Genomic DNA, 19,569 nt, shown 5'->3' on the forward strand with positions numbered 1-19,569 from the left:
CCACCCCCAGTCCTGAAGAAGGGTTACACTTGAAACGTCGACTTCTCCACCTCCTGATGCTGCCTGCCTTGCTGTGTCCCTACCAGCCTCCTGCCTGTCCCTCCTGATGCTGCCTGCCTTGCTATGTCCCTACCAGCCTCCTGCCTGTCCCTCCTGATGCTGCCTGCCTTGCTGTGTTCCCCCAGCCTCCTGCCTGTCCGTCCTGATGCTGCCTGCCTTGCTGTGTTCTTCCAGCCTCCTGCCTGTCCCTCCTGATGCTGCCTGCCTTGCTGTGTTTCCCCAGCCTCCTGCCTATCTATTTTACCACCACTGCTGGCAGCGCATTCCACACAACAACCACTCTGTGTACAGAATCTCCCCTCTGACATCTTCCGTATACCTTCCTCCAATCACCTTAAAATTACGCCCCGCCCCTTGTGAGAGCCATTTCCACTCTGGGAAAAAGTCTCTGGCTACCCACTCTATCTCTGCCTCTCATCATCTTGTACACCTCTATCAAGTCACCTCTCATCCTTCTTCACTTCAATGAGAAAATCCCCAGTTCCATTTCTTCATAAAACACACCCTCCAGTTCAGGCAGTATCCTGGTAAATCCTCTGCATCCTCTCTAAAGCTTCCACATCCTTCCTATAATGAGGCAATCAGAACTGAACACAGTATTCCAAATGTGGTCTAACCAGGGCTCTATAGAGATGCAGCATAACCTCATAGCTCTTAAACTCAATCACCCTGCTAATGAAAGCCAACACACCATACACCTTCTTAACAACCCCACCAACTTGGATGGCAACTTTGAGGGATCTATGGGCGTGGACCCTCTGTTCCTTCACGCTGCCAAGATTCCTCTCTTTAACCCAGTATTCTGCATTCAAATTCAACCTTCCAAAATGAATCACTTTACACTTTTCCAGGTTGAAGTCCATCTGCCACTTCTCAGCCCAGTTCTGCATCCTGTCAATGCCCTGTTGCAACCTACAACAGCTCTCCGCACTATCCAAAAATCCACTGACCTTCGTGCCATCGGCAAACTTACTAAGCCACCCTTCCACATCCTTGTCCAAATCACAAAGAGCAGAGGCCCAAGAACAGATCCCTGCAGAACACCACAGGTCACCGAGCTCCAGGCTGAATACTTTCCATCTACCACCACCCTCTAACTTCCATAGACCAGCCAATATCTGTATCCAGATTTCCCTGTATCCCATTCCTCCTTACTTTCTGAATGAGCCTACCATGGAGAACCTTATCAAATGCCTTGCTAAAACCCATGTACACTACATCCACTGCTCTACCCTCATCAAATTATTTTGTCACATCCTCAAAGAATTCAATAACATTTGTGAGCATGACCTGGCTCTCTCAAAACCACGCTGACTATCTCTAATCAAACTATGATTTTCAAAGCAATCATAAATCCTGTCTCTCAGAATCCTCTCCAACAATTTGCCCACCACAGACATAAGACTGACTGGCCTGTATTTCCAAGGATTATCCCTATTCCCTTTCTTGAACAGGGAATAACATTTATCACTCTTGAGTCATCTGGCAGTACTCCAGTGAACAGTGAGGACACAAAGATTATTGCCAAAGGTGCAGCAATCTCTTCCCTGACTTCCTGGAGTAACCTTGGGTATATCCCATCTGGCCCAGGGGATTTATCTATCCTTATGTTTTGCAAACTTTTCAGCACATCCTCCTTCCTAACATCAGGTTGTTCCAGTATATCAGTCTGTTTCACCCTGTCCTCAGAAACATCAAGGTCCCTCTGATTAGTGAATACTGAAGCTAAGTATTCATTAAGGACCTCCCCTACCTCCTCTGACTCCAGGCACAAGTTCCCTCCATTATCCCTGACTGGCCTACCCTCACTCTGCCCATCCTCTTGTTCCCCACATAAGTGTAGAATGTGTTGTCATTTTCCTTAATTCTACCCACTAAAGCTTTTTCATGCCCCCTTCTAGCTCTCCTAAGTCCATTCTTCAGTTCCTCCCTGAGTACCTTGTAACCCTCTGGAGCCCTGTCTAATCCTTGCCTCCTCAACCTTAAGTTTACTTCTTCCTCATGACTAGATGTTCCACATCCCTTGTCACCCAAGGTTCCTTCATCCTACCATCCCTTCCTTGTCTCAGTGGGACAAACCCATCCAGCACTCACACCAAGTGCTCCCTAAACAACCTCCACATTTCTGTCGTGTATTTCCCTGAGAATATCTGTTCCAGTTTAGGTGCCCCAGTTCCTGCCTAATAGCATTGTAATTCTCCCTCCAGCAATTAAATACTTTCCCATACTGTCTGCTTCTATCCCTCTCCATGAGTATAGTGAAGGTCAGGGAGTTGTGATTGCTATCACTGAAATACTCTCCCACCGAGAGATCTGACACCTGGCATGATTCGTTGCCAAGCACCAAATCCAATATGGCCTCCCCTCTGGTCGGCCTATCGACATAATGAGTCAGGAATCCTTCCTGGACACACCTGACAAAAACTGCTCCATCCAAACTATTTGAACTAAGGTGTTTCCAATCAATATTAGGGAAGTTAAAGTCACCCATGACAACAACCCTGTTACTTCTGCACCTTTCCTAAATCTACCTCCCAATCTGCCCCTCCGTGTTTCTGCTGCTATTGAGGGGTCTGTAGAAAACTCGCAATAAAGTGACTGCCTCTTCCCTGTTTCTGACTTCCATTCATACTGACTCTGTAGACAAACCCTCCTCAACGGCCTCCCTTTCTGCAGCTGTGATAATATCCCTGATTAGCAATGCCACTCCCCCACCTATTTTATCTTGCCCCCTATTCCATTTGAACATCTAAACCCTGGAACATCCAATAACCATTTTTGTCCCTGTAATATCCAAGTCTCTGTAATGGCCACAACACCATAGTTCCAAATACTGATCCATGCTCTAAGTTTGTCACCCTTATTCCTGATATTTCATGCATTAAAATAGACATTTCAGCCCATCACACTGACTGCACATTTGCCCTATCAAGTGCCTATCTGTCCTCATAGACTCTCTGCACACTCTATCTGGTTGTTCACTACTTGCTCCATCATGTGATCCATAGCTCCAGTTCCCATCCCCTTGCCAAACTAGTTTAACCCCTCCTGAAGAGCTCGAGCAAACATCCTGCCCAGGATATTGGTACCCCCTCCAGTTCAGGTGCAACCCATCCTTCTTGTACAGGCACCACCTTCCCCAAAAGATATCCCAATGATCCACATATCTGAAGCTCTCCCTCCTACATCAGCCCTGCAGCCACATGTTCAGCTGCACTCGCTCCCTGTACCCAGCCTCACTAGCCCGTGGCACTGGTAGCAATCCTGAGATTACTATCTGCTTGTCCTGCTTTTTAACTTCCAACTTAACTCCCTATATTCACTTTTCAGGTCTTCATCCCTTTTCCTAGCAATAGTACCGATGTGTACCATGACTTCTGGCTGCTCTCTCTCCCCCTTAAGAATCCTGTAGACTTGATCAGAGACATTCCTGACCGTGGCACCAGAGAGGCAACATACCATCTGGGAGTCTCGGTCATGACCACAGAATCTCCTGTTTGTTCCTCTAACCGTTGAATCTCCTATCACTATAGCTCTCCTATTTTCCACCCTTCCCTTTTGAGTTCAATGCCAGAGTGTGAGGTTATCTATTTTGGGCCAAAAAGGAAGATCAGGGAACTTTCTAGATGGCATGAAGTTAAATATTGTGGCTATACAAACAGACTTGGGCGTTCAGGTGCATAGATCTTTAAATGACACAAACAGATGCAGAAAATAATCAAGAAAGCTAATGGACTACTTACCTGTATCTCCAGATGATTGAAGTAAAAGGATAGGGATGTGAGGATTCTATAGGGATCTGAGGATGGGATAGGGTAGGAATAGGGCCAGTCAAAGACAGAAGTGGGAAGTTGTGTGTGGACGCTGTGGAGATCGGAGAGGTGCTAAACAAATATTTCTCATCGGTTTTCACTCAGGAAAAGGAGAATATTGTAGAGGAGAAGACTGAGACACGGGCTATTAGACTTGAAAGGATTGAGGTTAGTAAGGAGGAGGTATTATCAATTCTAGAATGAGTGAAAGTAGACAAGTCTCCTGGGCCGGATGGGATTTGTCCGAGGATTCTCTGGGAAGTGAGGGAGGAGATGGTGGAGCCTTTGACTTAGATCTTTGAGTTGTCATTGTCTACAGGTTTAGTACCAGAGGACTGGAGGATAGCAAATGTTGTGCCGTTGTTCAAGGAAGGCAGCAGAGATGACCCAGGTAATTATAGACCAGTGAGTCCTATGCCTGTTGTAGGAAAGGTTTTGGAAAAGATTGAGAAATAGGATTTATAATCATCTAGCAAGCAACAATTTGATTTCAGATAGTCAACATGGTTTCATCAAGGGCAGGTCGTGCCTCACAAATTTTATTGTGTTTTTGAGAAGGTGACCAAGCATGTAGATGAGGGTACGGCAGTTGACGTGGTAGACATGGACTTCAGTAAAGCCTTTGATAAGTTCCACATCATAGGTTGTTGGAGAAAATGGAGAGGCATGGGATTAAGGGTGATTTAGCAGTTTGGATTAGAAACTGGCTTTCTGTAAAAAGACAGCGATTGGTGGTTGATGGAAAATATTCAGCCTGGAGTCCAGTTACTAGTGGTGTGCCACAAGGATCCGTTTTGGGACCACTGCTGTTTGTCATTTTTATATATGACTTGGATGCAGGCATAGGTGGATGGATTAGTAAGTTTGCAGATGACACTAAAGTCAGTGGAGTAGTGAACAGTTTGGAAGAAAGTTGCGGGAGACTTGGATAAACTACAGAATTGGGCTGAGAGGTGGCAAATGGAGTTCAATGCAGCTAAATGTGAGGTGATGCACTTTGGGAAGAATAACAGGAAGGCAGAGTACTGGGTCAATGGAAAGACTCTCTGTAGTGTGGATGTGCAGAGGGATCTTGGTGTCCATGTACATAGGTCCCTGAAAGTTGCCACCCAGGTGGATAGTGCTGTTAAGAAGGCATACGGTGCGTTAGGTTTCATTGGTAGAGGGATTGAGTTCTGGAGCCGCAATATCATGCTGCAGCTATACAAAATACTAGTGCGGCCACACTTGGAATATTGTGTATAGTTCTGGTCACCCCATTACAGGAAGGATGTGGAAGCATTGGAAAAGGTGCAGAGGAGATTTACCAGGATGTTGCCTCGTCTGGAGGGAAGGTCTTATGAGGAAAGGCTGAGAGACTCGGGTCTGTTTTCATTGGAGAGAAGGCGGCTAAGGGGGGATTTAATAGAGACATACAAGATGATCAGAGGATTACATAGGGTAGACATTGAAAGTCTTTTTCCGAGGATGATGATGTCAGCTTGTACGAGGGGGCATAACTACAAATTGAGGGGTGATAGAGTTAAGACAGATGTCAGAGGCAGGTTCTTTACTCAGAGAGTGGTAAGGGCGTGGAATGCCCTACCTCCCAATGTAGTCAACTCAGACCCATTAGGGAGATTTAAACAATCCTTGGATAAGCACATGGATGATGATGGGATAGTGCTTAGATTAGTTCACAGGTCGGCGCAACATCGAGGCCGAAGGGACTGTTGTGCGCTGCGTTGTTCTATGCTCTATGATGCGACAGCTGTACAAAACCGCTTGGAGTACTGTGAGCAGATACGGGCACCAGAGTTTGGGAAGGAGGTAATGGCCTGAACCTAAATAGGTGTACAAGGATGATACCTAGACTTTAGGGGTTAGGTTATGGGGAGAGGTTATACAAATTAAGTCTGTTCTCTCTAGAATTTATAAGGTAAAGGAGTGATCTGTAGGATCACAAGATATAGGTTTAAAATTAGGCCATTCAGCCCATCAAGTCTGCTGTGCCATTCGATCATGGCTGTTGGGGAAGGTGATGGCCTTGTGGTATTTCAGTAGATTGTTAATCCAGAAACCCAGGGAATGATCTGGGGACCTGGATTCAAATCCTGCCACGTCAGATGGTGGAATTTGAATTCAATAAAAATCTGGAATTAAAGAGTCTAATGATGATATTGTCAATTGTCAGAAAAGCCCATCTCATTCACAAACGTCCTTTCAGGAAAGAAACTCTAATCCTTACTTGGTCTGGCCTATGTATGAGTCTAGACCCAGATGGACAATAAATGCCAGTGACGCCCTCACCCATGATTGAGTTTCTTAACCCCATTCTAGTGACTCTCCCCTTAATCCTTGATCTCCTTACAAACCTGATCAAAGTCTTCAAGATATTAACAGGAAATGACAAGATTGATAAAGATTAACTACTTTCACTGGTTGGAGGTTCTAGGACTAGGCACTATAGTTTGTGAATTAGGGCCAGATGTCCAGGAGAGTTGTAACAAAGCACTTCGACACACAAAGTGTGATAAACATTTGGAACTTTCTTCCCCAAATGGCTATGGATGCAGGATCGGTTGTTAATTGAAATAGCTTGTTTAACCAAGTTATTAATGTATATGGGCCAAAGGCAGGTAGATGGAGTTAGGCCACAGATCAGCCATGATCTCATCAAATGGTGGAACAGGCTTGAGGGGCTGAATGGCCTCCTCCTGTTGCTATGTTCGATCACTCTCCTCTTTCCCCACAAGGTTCAGCACCATTCTTGCCTGTGCAAGCATCATTCGCACATACGATTCATCCTCTCCCTGCCTCCATCCACCCTGCCACTATATCTATAATGCATTGGCTGCCTTTTGTGACCCCCCACCAATGCATTGGGTGTGTTACATATACCAAGGTAGATCAATGACTGCAGGCAGTGCGTGTGTGTTCCTTTACCTGTGCTTTTGTATAGTTGTACCTCCCTGGGTGGTCTGCTACGTAACGGCGAAACTCATTCCTCGTCTCCTTGTTTGCGGAGACAGTGTAAGCAGGACGAGCACATTTATCCCTGGAAAAGACACAGTTATAAGTGAGCATATGGAAACACAGAGAAACAGAGACATGAGGACATAGGAAAACAGGGACACGCATACAGGGTCTTATGTAAACAGGACACATGGAAACAGGACATGGACTCAGGGATTCCCCAGAAACACAAGCTTATGGAACAGAACATAAACTCCTGGAACAAGATTTTAGAATTCCCGCAAATTATTATCATTCCTAAGAACGGTCAACATTCTAGCAAAGGTGAAACTCTATAAATAGACAATAGGTGCAGGAGTAGGCCACTCAGCCCTTCGAGCCAGCACCACCATTCATTATGATTAGGGCTGATCATCCTCAATCAGTATCCTGTTCCTGCCTTATCCCCATAACCCTTGACGCCACGATCCTTAAGAGCTCTATCCAACTCTTTCTTGAAAGTATCCAGAGACTTGGCTTCCACAGCCCTCTGGGGCAGAACATTCCACACACCCACCACTCGTGGGCAGCACGGTGGTACAGTGGTTAGCACTGCTGCCTCAGAGCGCCAGAGACCCGGGTTCAATTCCCGCCTCAGGCGACTGACTGTGTGGAGTTTGCACGTTCTCCCCGTGTCTGCGTGGGTTTCCTCCGGGTGCTCCGGTTTCCTCCCACAGTCCAAAGATGTGCAGGTCAGGTGAATTGGCCATGTTAAATTGCCCGTAGTGTTAGGTAAGGGGTAAATGTAGGGGTATGGGTGGGTTGCGCTTCGGCAGGGTGGTGTGGACTTGTTGGGCCGAAGGGCCTGTTTCCACACTGTAAGTAATCTAATCTCTCTGGGTGAAGGGGTTTCTCCTCAACTCTGTTCTAAGTGGCCTACCCCTTATTTTTAAGCTGTGTCCTCTGGTCCAAGACTCACCCACCAGTGGAAACATCCTTCCTGCATCCAGAGTGTCCAATCCTTTAATAATCTTATATGTCTCAATCAAATCCCCTCTCAGTCTTCTAAACTCAAGGGTATACAAGCCCAGTCACTCCAGTCTTTCAGAGTAAGGTAGTCCCGCCATTCCAGGAATTGACCTCGTGAACCTACGCTGCACTCCCTCAATAGCCAGAATGTCTTTCCTCAAATTTGGAGACCAAAACTGCACACAGTACTCCAGGTGTGGTCTCACCAGGCCCCTGTACAGCTGTAGAAGGACCTCTTTGCTTCTATACTCAATTCCTCTTGTTATGAAGGCCAGTATGCTATTAGTTTTCTTCACTGCCTGCTGTACCTGCATGCTTGCTTTCATTGACTGATGTACAAGAACACCTAGATCCCATTGTACTGTCCCTTTACCTAACTTGACTCCATTTAGGTAGTAATCTGCCTTCCTGTTCTTGCCACCAAAGTGGATAACTACACATTTATCCACATTAAACTGCATCTGCCACGCATTTGACCACTCACCTAACCTGTCCAGGTCACCCTCTATTCTCCTAACATCCTCATCACATTTCACCCTGCCACCCAGCTTTGCATCATCAGCAAATTTGCTAATATTACTTTTAATACCTTCTATATCATTAATGTACATTGTAAAAAGCTGCGGTCCCAGCACTGATCCCTGCGGTACCCCACTGGTCACCGTCTGCCATTCCGAAAGGGAGCCGTTTATCACTACTCTTTGTTTCCTGTCAGCCAACCAATTTTCAATCCATGTCAGTATAAGTAATTAGTAACTTAGGGAAGTCAGTGATGTTATCGCTGGACTGTCAACACAGAGAGCCAGATAATGTTCTGGGGACCCTGGTTCAAATCCCACCACGGCAGGTGGTGGAATGTGAATTCAATAAAAACCTGGAATTAAGAGTATAATGATGACCATGAATCCATTATTGAATGTTGGGAAAAACCCACCTGGTTCACTAATGTCCTTTAGGGAAGGAATCTGGCCCACATGTGACTCCAGACCCACAGCAATGTGGTTGACACTCAACTGCCCTCTGGGCAATTAGGGATGGGTAATAAATGCTGGCCTGGTCAGGGATGCCCTCATCCCATGAATGAATAAAGAAACAAAATCTTGACCAATCAACTTATTGGTTTGGAAAGGGCCATGAGATCTTTAATATTTAAATAAAACTTTTGACAGTACAGAACATAAACAAAACTAAAAGGAGACTATAGGTTGAAGCTCTTTGGTTGGTAGTGGGAATGAGAATGCAAGAAACAAGACATGGATAGCATGGGAAGAAGGCTGCTGATTGGTTCAGCAATCATTAACAAGTAGAGGTAGCAGTAGCAGTTAAATATAGAACATAGAACAATACAGCACAGAACAGGCCCTTCGGCCCACGATGTTGTGCCGAACATTTGTCCTAGCTTAAGCACCCATCCATGTACCTATCCAATTGCCGCTTAAAGGTCACCAAAGATTCTGACTCTACCACTCCCACAGGCAGCGCATTCCATGCCCCCACCACTCTCTCGGTAAAGAGTGAAGGGGGATAAACTGAGAGAGGATAGAAAGGGGAGCGACTGACTGAGCGGGAGATGAAGAGATGTTAGATGAGGGTGAAGTTAGATAGATCAGAAGACCGCATTAGAGTTGATCAGTATGCACAGACAGAAGTTAGAAGTTTTATTTAGAATTTCCTCTGGACTGCAAGCCTTTTGTCTAGGCGCCATATCCTGTGAGCACAATGATGATACTGGCTGTCATCCCAGATCATTTATTTTCAATACTGCCACAGAGTTGTTTATTGACAGCTAAACAGAACCCATTAGGCCAATAGATTGCTCTGCATCATATCTAAGTCCCTTTGCAGCCGACAACAGCCCTCCTTACTATCCACAACTCCACCAATCCTCGTATCATCTGCAAATTTACTGACCCAACCTTCGACTCCCTCATCCAAGTCATTAATAAAAATTACAAACAGCAGAGGATCCCTGATCCCTGCGGAACTCCACTTGTAACTGGGCTCCAGGCTGAATATTTGCCATCTACCACCACTCTCGGACTTCGACCGGTTAGCCAGTTTTCTATCCAATTGGCCAAATTTCCCTCTATCCCATGCCTCCTGACTTTCCGCATAAGTCAATAAGTCATTAACTGTCAATTTTAATTCTCAGACCAGGTAAATAGAGTCTGATTGGTCAGGGAATTTCCAACAGAGTTTGGCTGCCCAAATGACCCCCTTTTAAAAAATAACGAGCCGTATATGCCTCACAAAACAATGCTCTGAGTATTCACATATGTAGCTTCTAGCACATTCAAATACATCGCACTGCAGGCCTGGCTGATCATCTCAAATCTATTTTCTGTGAAGCAACATAAATCAATTCAACATCACCAGCTGGGCCTTCACTCTGATGTGCATGTTGTGCTGGAAGCTACGCACATTAATACTCAGGATGCTGTTTTATGTAGCTGAAAACAATTGTGTAGATACACTGCAACTTTGTCAAATGAAGAAATCACAGAGACAGGTGAACTCTGCTTCACCCCCATGGCAATATTCTGACCAATCAGTATCTTGCTGCCTGGTCTGAGAATTAAGATTGATAGTTAATTGCTCTTGCTGCATCTGCACCCAAATTATGGCCCAACCAATCAGCATCCTTTTCACATTCCATATAAAATGATATCTCACTGTGTCTCATACCTGCACACACACAACATGGGGGCTGGGGAAAATATCAGCAGTACCGCAGTTAGGCGGGGGGGGTAAGAAAAAATAATAAAAGGAGTGTTAGAAGTTCTGTTAAGAAAAAAGAAAAAATACATATAAAACGATACCTCTTATTTCCAAATTGGCTTCGTGCGAGTTTGCATGGGTGCAAAGCAAAACAAGCAGCAAACTTTAGTCTCCTTTCTGCAATATTTGATATTTCTGTTTTCAGAACAGAATGGGAGCTCAATTCAACATCTGAACTGAAAAGCCGCTGTCCAGGCAGTCAGGCACTCCACCAGCAAGGGGCCTTTCATGCCTCTGTCTATAAAGTTCAGGTTGCTGAGTATTTTATGAAGTGTCTCCATCTGCTCTGCTATCTTGAATGATTTCTGCATTTCTAACCCTAGGTCTCTGTGTTCCTGCGCACTGGTGGTGGAGGGTGAATGCTACCCATTATTTTATATTCTCTCTCCTCATGCTTTCCACTAGAATGAATTACTTCACATTTAATTCCACCTGCAATGTGCCCACCCATTCCACCAGACTATCTACATTCTTTTTAACTATCTCTATGACAGTGCTGTCTCTATAACACCATGAAATGTTTTGTCACGTGTGGTGCCCAGAATGAGAGACCTGGCAGAGAGTATGAGACCCTGAGGTGGTAATCAGGGGCAGCCTCACCTGATGGCAGGATCACAGCCTGCATCCATCAGCAGGCGAACAACAGGTGCCTGACCAGCTGCTGCCGCCACGTGTAGAAGGGTGAATCCTGACTCATCCAGCACCTCGCATAACATCGGCATCGGCACCACCCCCACTGCAGGACACTGATCCTGCTTCTCCGGGGGTCCAAGGTTCAGTGAGTCTGCTAGGCGACTCTCCACTCCCACCTCACTGTCCTCACTGTCTTCACTGTCACCTGTTTGCCCGGGGGTCTGTAAATATCGCTGCTCAGTTTCTATTGTGCTCTCAGTTGCCTCATTAGAAGACTCCTTGTGGTCAGAGTGGCCATGCTCTGTGTTGTGAAGCAGGAGCACATTGCTTAGTAACTCCCGCAGGTGCTCCACATTCCCAGTCTTACACGCTGTGTACAAATCGTTCCTCAATCGATAATATTCATTCTCTGGAAAACAGAAGGACCTTACAATTATTCTAGTGTTCATTGGGCCACCCTTCAAACCTTTACCCACTGTGATCTGCAGTGAATTAAAGTTAAAATTAGAATTTATTGTCACGAGTACTCAACTATACATGAGTATAGTGAATAGTGTACAAAGTCACCATTCTCCAGTGTCATCTTGGTTACACACTTGATTACAAAACCGAATTTTACAAAAACAGAAATAAAGGAAATACACAAACACACACAGCCTGTTAAACTATAAAGCCCAGATGGCTGTGTTTCATGAAGAGTGTCCATCTGCCCGACAACCTTGAATGATTTCTGTATTTCTAACCTAAGTCCCCATGTTTCAGCACAAATTAAGCAGTACCTCGACTGACAAATGTTCACACCCTCCACCACCAATGCTCAGTCACAAGGAGCAACTAGATGCCAGGTATGGATCCAATCAGTGAAGAGAGTTCCCTCGGATTCCCTATGACTCTAGTTTGGCTAGGGCTCCTGGAAGCCCATTTGGTCAAAGTGGCCTTGATGTGAAGGGCAGTCACTTCCACCTCATCTCTGCAATTCAGTTCCTGTCCATGTTTGGACCAACAGTAAAGAGGTCTGGAGCGGAGTCCCACAGGCAAAACCGAATCAGATCCCAGTGAACAAATTAATGATAAATAAGTGCTGGTTGATAGCATTGTTGGTGACACCTTCCAACATTTCGCTAACGATGAAATTTGCTTGATGGGGCAATAATTGTTTGCATTGGTTTTGTCCTGCTTTTGGTGCACCAATGCCCACATTGCCAGCTAGATGCCAGTGTTGTATCTGTGCTGGAACATTTGGATAGGAGTGGGACAGGATCTGGTACACAGATTTCAGTAATATTGCTGGAATATCATCAGAGGCCAGAGCATTTGTGTATCGGAAGATTTGTAATATCATGCAGAGTGACTTGAAACAACCAAAGACATGAATCTGGTATGATGGAGACCTTGGGGAGAGTTTGAAATGGAGCATGCATTATTTGGGTGAAGGTTGTTGGGTGGATAGATACAGAGTACATGGGGTGTATGGGGCTGAGAGAAATGGGGAGGCAGGAGTGTGAGACTAGGTCTCAGTGACATATTGAGTAAGATCAGTTAACTCAGCTGATTTTCCTGATGTGGAGGTGATCAATTCAGTGCCACCTTTTCTTTAAGGCTTGCAAATACAGTCACAGAGTCATAGAGATGTACAGTATGGAAACAAATCCTTCGGTCCAACCCGTCCATGCCGAACAGATATCCCAACCCAATCTAGTCCCACCTGCCAGCACCCGGCCCATATCCCTCCAAATCCTTCCTTGTCCTTTTTTGAGGTATTTTAGGTGCTGGAGGTGATTTTATCAAATTCCAGGAGCAGCAATTACTGTTTTATATGCTGTTGCATTATTTTGGAACTTTGGAAAAAAAAGTCAAAACATCAGCAGTTTTAAAAGGGAGAAAAACAGACAAAGGAAGCACATGGTGAGGTCACTGCAGGAGAGAGAGAGAAAGAAACTGACACCACAGTGTATCTGCCCAGTTACTGCCTTTGCTGTATGAATTCATGTATCGCTGGACATCAGAGTGCGTCTGGGAAAATTAACAAACCGTGAAATTCACAACTGATCTTGGAAGAACTGTTTGGGCGAAGTTCACAGCACAGAAACAGACAAGTGAATTGTTTTAAGTGGGACCTACAGAAAGTCAGAAGTAGTGAGTAGAGTGGGTTCTTTCTTGATTATATGTTTGTTCGAGATATGTCTCTTAATTAAACTTAAAATATAAGCCACAACTATTAATTTAACCTGAGGCAGTGTTTTGTAGAGGAATAAGACGGTATTATTTTCTGGGTTTGTCGATTGTGAAGTAGCAAAAGTGGCCTTTCGCAGTATGTTTTGTGCTTCTTGTCAGATGTGGGAGTTTAAAGAGAGTTTAAGGGTTACTGCTGATTATATCTGCAATAAATGCTATTGGTTCCGAACGCTATCAGATCACGTGGATCGATTGGAGTGACAGTTAGAGGCAATTAGGAATTTGCAACAGCAACAGTATGTGGTGAATGGCAGTTATAGAGAGGGGGGGGGGGGGGGGGGGAAGTCACAGATACAGTCACATAGATGGGTTAACTCCAGGAAAGGTAACAGAGAGGTAGGCACCTAGTGCAGGAGTCTTCTGTGGCTATCTTCATTTTCCAAAACAGCATACTTGTTTGAAATGTAGGGGGTGATGGATTCTCAGGGGAACGTAGCATGAACAGCCAAGTTTCTGGTATTGAGACTGACTCTAATGAAATGAGGGGTACGTCAGGTTTCAAAAGATCAATTGTGTTAGGGAATTCTAGTCTAAGGTACAGACAGCCTTTTCTGTGGCCAGCAGTGAAAAATCAGAATGGAGTGTTGTTTCCCTGGTGCCAGGATCAAGGACGTCTCAGAGAGGGTGTAGAATGTTCTCACGGGGGAGAGGGGCCAGCAGGAGGTCATTGTCCACATTGGAACCAACAACATAGGAAGGGAAAAGGTTGAGATTCTGAAGGGAGATTACAGGGAGTTAGGCAGAAATTTAAAAAGGGGGTCCTCGAGAGTAGTAACATCTGGATTACTCCCGGTGCTACGAGCTAGTGAGGGCAGGAATAGGAGGATAGAGCAGATGAATGCATGGCTGAGGAGCTGGTGTATGGGAGAAGGATTCACATTTTTGGATCATTGGGGTAGAAGTGACCTGTACAAGAAGGACGGATTGCACCTAAATTGGAAGGGGATTAATATACTGGCAGGGAGATTTGCTAGAGCTATCCGGGAGGATTTAAACTAGTAAGGTGGGGGCGGATGGGGGGGGACCCAGGGAGATAGCAAGGAAAGAGATCAATCTGAGATGGGTACAGTTGAGAACAAAAGCGAGTCAAACAGTCAGGGCAGGCAGGTACAAGGTAGGACTAATAAATTAAACTGCATTTATTTCAATGGAAGCAGCCTAACAGGGAACTCAGGGCATGGTTAGGAACATCGGACTGGGATATCTTAGCAGTTATAGAAACATAGCTCAGGGATGGGCAGGACTGGCAGCTTAATGTTCCAGGATACAAATGCTACAGGAAGGATAGAAAGGGAGGCAAGAGAGGAGGGGGAGTGGCTTTTTTGATAAGGGATAGCATTACAGCTGTGCTGAGGGAGGATATTCCTTGATATAGATCATATCTGCTGCTCTGCCCTCATCAATTCTTTTTGTTACTTCTTCAAAAACTCAATCCAGTTAGTGAGACATGATTGCCCACGCACAAAGAGACATGTGAGACATGATTGCCCACGCACAAAGCCATGCTGACTATCCCCAATTAGACCTGCCTTTCTATTTAAAATACATCTGGATGAGTATAGAGTCATAGAGATGTACAGCACGGAAACAGACCCTTTGGACCAACCTGTCCATGCCAACCAGGTATCCCAACCCAATCTAGTCCCACCTGCCAGCACCCAGCCCATATCCTTCCAAACCCTTCCTATTCATATACCCATCCAGATGCCTTTTAAATGTTGTAATTGTGCCAGCCTTCACCACTTCCTCTGGCAGCTCATTCCATACACGTACTACCCTGTGTGTGAAAACGTTGCCCCTTAGGTCTCTTTTATATCTTTCCCCTCTCACCCTAAACTTATGCCCTCTAGTTCTGGATTCCCTGACCACAGGGAAAAGGGTTTTTTCCCACTCCACTGGTCACAGGCCTCCAGTCTGAAAAACAACCCTCCACCACCACCCTCTGTCTTCTATCTTTGAGCCAGTTCTGTATCCAAATGGCTAGTTCTCCCTGTATTCCACGAGATTTAACCTTGCTAATCAGTCTCCCATGGGGAATCTTGTCAAACGCCTTACTGAAGTCCATATAGATCACATCTACCACTCTGCCCTCATCATTTCTCTTTGTTACTTCTTCAAAGAAACTCAGTCAAGTTAGTGAGACATGATTTCCCACGCACAAAGCCATGCTGACTATCCCTAATCAGTCCTACCCTTTCTATTTACCCTATCTATGCCCTTCATAATTTTGTAAACCTCTATAAGGTCACCCCTCAGCCTCCGACGCTCGAGGGAAAAAAGCCCCAGCCTGTTCAGCCTCTCCCTGTAGCTCAGATCCTCCAACCCTGGCAATATCCTTGTAAATCTTTCCTGAACTCTTTCAAGTTTCACAACATCCTTCCGATAGGAAGGAGACCAGATTTGCACGCAATATTCCAACAGTGGTCTTAACCAATGTCCTGTACAGCCGCAACATGACCTCCCAACTCTTGTACTCAATACTCTGACCAATAAAGAAAGCATACCAAATGCCTTCTTCACTATCCTATCTACCAGCGACTCCACTTTCAAGGAGCTATGAACCTGCACTTCAAGGTCTCTTTGTTCAGCAACACTCCCTAGGACCTTACCATAAGTGTATAAGTCCTGCTAAGATTTGCTTTCACAAAATGCAGCACCTCACATTTATCTGAATTAAACTCCATCTGCCACTTCTCAGCCCATTGGCCCATCTGGTCAAGATCCTGTTGTAATCTGAGGTAACCCTCTTCGCTGTCCACTACACCTCCAATTTTGGTGTCATCTGCAAACTTACTAACTGTACCTCTTATGCTCGCATCCAAATAATTTATGTAAATGACAAAAGGTTGTGGACCTAGCACCGATCCTTGTGACACTCCACTGGTCACAGGCCTCCAGTCTGAAAAACAACCCTCCACCACCACCCTCTATCTTCTATCTTTGAGCCAGTTCTATATCCAAATGGCTAGTTCTCCCTGTATTCCATGAGATCTAACCTTGCTAATCAGTCTCCCATGGGGAACCTTGTTGAACACCTTACTGAAGTCCATATAGATCACATCTACCACTCTACCCTCATCAATCCTCTTTGTTACTTATTCAAAAAAACTCAGTCGTTAGTGAGACATGATTTCCCACATACAAAGCCATGCTGACTATCCCTAATCAGTCCTTCCCTTTCCAAATATATGTAAATCCTGCCCCTCAGGATTCCCTCCAACAACTTGCCCACCACCGACGTCAGGCTCACTGGTCTATAGTTTCCTGGCTTGTCCTTAGCACACTTCTTATACAGTGGCACCACATTAGCCAACCTCCAGTCTTCTGGCACCTCACCTGTGACTATCGATGATACAAATATCTCAGCAAGGGGCCTAGCAATCACTTCCCTAGCTTCCCACAGAGTTCTAGAGTATACCTGATTAGGCCCTGGGGATTTATCCACCTTTACCCATTTCAAGACATCTAGCACTTCCTCCTCTGTAATCTGGACACTTTTCAAGATATCACCATCTATTCCTATTTAGTTCATGGTCATACATTTAAGTATATAACTTTTAGGAACTTTTAGGAATTAACCTTTAATGCAGAAAATTAGAGAAAAGCATTTCAAGTAAGCTTGGAGTGTATTATGATAAAAGATTGGTGTTAAATGCTGGAAACATATGATCAGAAAACAGCAGCTGGACAACAGCAACTGGAAGCATAATGGCTATCGTCCAAGAAATATTTGTGTTTTGGGAGTTGAGTTAAGGTAGTTTGAATGCATCCAGTAAACACTCAAAGTAAATATAGGTAATCAAAAATCAAATATGAAATGCAGATTATGAATTTGAAGGTCAGTTTGAGGACAGTCCCAAACATTGCTATGAAGATGGGCAGAGTTAAGGAAGGTTCTCTGGTTTCAGTTCATCCAGGTGTTAGTGATTCAGATAATTATAATTTAGACCATGAATGCTTTAAAGTTTACAAAGAGATAGTGAAGTAAATGGTAGCTAGCTAGGCCTGCACTGTACAAAATGCGTCCACCAAATAAGTAGAAATGGAAGACCAAAATTTTAAAATATATTCCAATAATCTCGAACAAAATTACAACTTTTTTTTGCTAAATAAAATCACCATTTCCTAATGCAATCTGCAACAGCTGCCCAGCTTTGGAAGTTAAATCATTCAATCGAGTGAAACCTGACTGCTGAGAATACACAGCTCAGCTCTCACTGGCTTCAAGGTTAATACAGTTTCTAAATTTTATGTAGAGCTGGACTTTGGATCTGATAACATCTGTTGAATCATCATTCACTGTGTGGACTATGGGTGGAGCTTAATCTCAGGTTGGATGTTGGGAGGGAAAACATCTTGGAATATTGCCTTCGAAACAAAGAGAAGCATCAAAAGCTACGAGCAGGTTAGGTACTGTAAAGTAACCAGAACAAGTGACTCAGGTCTCCTCAGTTACAAAATGGAAAAGTTGAAGTTCTACTTTCCAGAAAAGGTAAAACTGAGGAGAATGAAAAATACTTCCCATAGGACTGAGGCATTCTTCTGGGTGGTCCCTACATAAGTAACTAACTTTAAGATATCATGATGTGTGGAACTAAAAGATTAACTTAAGGGTCTGGCATATTTAGGATTAAGTAATAATGTTAAACAATTTGTATTAGCCTGTTTAAATGGTGCGACATACAAAATGTCTTTTATTTGTTAAAGAGCTGCAATCTTGTGGCAAAGTTCTCCCAGTTAAAATCAGGTTCTTAGATTTCTCTTTAAAAGTTGAGTGTCGAGAACAGGATGGTAACCATGATACCTTGCTCAGAAAGCCCAGCAGCAATCACTTGAGCATTTTGCAGCTGCATCTTCATCTGTTTCTCTCCAGTGGAGAATGGAGCAGCCCCAGAATCAGCAGCACCTGTAACCTCACTCTGTGTCATCTCAGCATCTCCGTCTTCAAGGAGGATGTCAGGAGCTACTCAAAAGAAAGACACACAATCAGGATAAAAACAGACTTAAACACACAAAGTCATTGAAAATAGGAGGAATTGCCATTCGGCCCTTTGAGTCTGTTCCACCATTTCATATGATCATGGCTGATCCCCCTCCTCAAGGCAAAGTTCCCACTTTCACACATAGACCCAAGATCTATATCCAATTTCTCCTTGAAACCATTCTCGTCAAAAGGAAAAAGGTATCTTATGTAAGGTGCTGGAAGCTAGGGTCAAGCTCAGCTCTAGAGGATTACAGGCAGGAAGGAAGGAGCTTAAAAATGGTCTGAGGAGAGCCAGGAGGGGGCACGAGAAAGGCTTGGCAGAACAGATTAGGGAGAACACAAAGGCATTTTACACTTATGTGAGGAATAAGAGAATGATCAAAGAAAGAGTAGGGCCGATCAGGGATAGCATAGGGAATTTGTGTGTGGAGTCTGAGGAGGTAGGGGAAGCCCTAAATGAATTTTTTGCTTGTGCCTTTATGAAAGAAATGGACTTTGTAGTGAATGAAACCCTTGAAGAGCAGGTGTGCATGCTGGAATGGATAGAGATAGAGGAAGCTGATGTGCTGAAAATTTTGTCAAATATTAAGATTGACAAGTCGCCAGGCCCAGACCAGATTTGTCCTCGGCTGCTTTGGGAAACGAGAAATGCGATTGCTTCGCCACTTGCGAAGATCTTTCATCCTAGCTCTCCACTGGAGTCGTACCTGAGGACTGGAGAGAGGCTAATGTAATTCCTCTCTTCAAGAAAGGAAATAGGGAAATCCCCAGCAATTACAGACCAGTAAGTCTCACATCTGTCGTCTGCAAGGTGTTAGAAAGGATTCTGAGGGATAGGATTTATGACCATCTGGAAGAGCATGGCTTGATTAAATGCAGTCAACACGGCTTTGTGAGGGGCAGGTCATGCCTCACAAACCTTATCGAGTTCTTTGAGGATGTGACTAGAAAAGTTGATGAGGGTCGAGCTGTGGATGTGGTGTAAATGGACTCTAGCAAGGCATTTGATAAGGTTCCCCATGGTAGGCTCATTCAGAAGGAGGAATGGGATACAGGGGAACTTAGCTGTCTGGATACAGAATTGGCTGGCCAACAGAAAACAGC

The 19,569-nt window shown here is 44.6% G+C and overlaps 1 protein-coding gene across 3 annotated transcripts in view; it reads right to left on the bottom strand.

The window, feature by feature from the left end:
* ankzf1 (ankyrin repeat and zinc finger peptidyl tRNA hydrolase 1) overlaps positions 1-19,569 on the bottom strand; it is a 68,721-nt gene that overhangs the window by 6,938 nt on the left and 42,214 nt on the right. For all 3 annotated transcript variants that reach the window (XM_043694409.1, XM_043694410.1, XM_043694408.1), the window contains 3 exons: positions 18,286-18,444; positions 11,214-11,655; positions 6,798-6,909 (listed from right to left, as the gene is read on the bottom strand). In XM_043694409.1, coding sequence (XP_043550344.1) covers positions 6,798-6,909; positions 11,214-11,655; positions 18,286-18,444 — 713 coding nt within the window. The remainder of the gene's footprint in view (positions 1-6,797; positions 6,910-11,213; positions 11,656-18,285; positions 18,445-19,569) is intronic.

The sequence above is a fragment of the Chiloscyllium plagiosum genome, chromosome 7 (assembly GCF_004010195.1).
Source record: "Chiloscyllium plagiosum isolate BGI_BamShark_2017 chromosome 7, ASM401019v2, whole genome shotgun sequence".
In the NCBI taxonomy this organism is placed as follows: Eukaryota; Metazoa; Chordata; class Chondrichthyes; order Orectolobiformes; family Hemiscylliidae; genus Chiloscyllium; species Chiloscyllium plagiosum.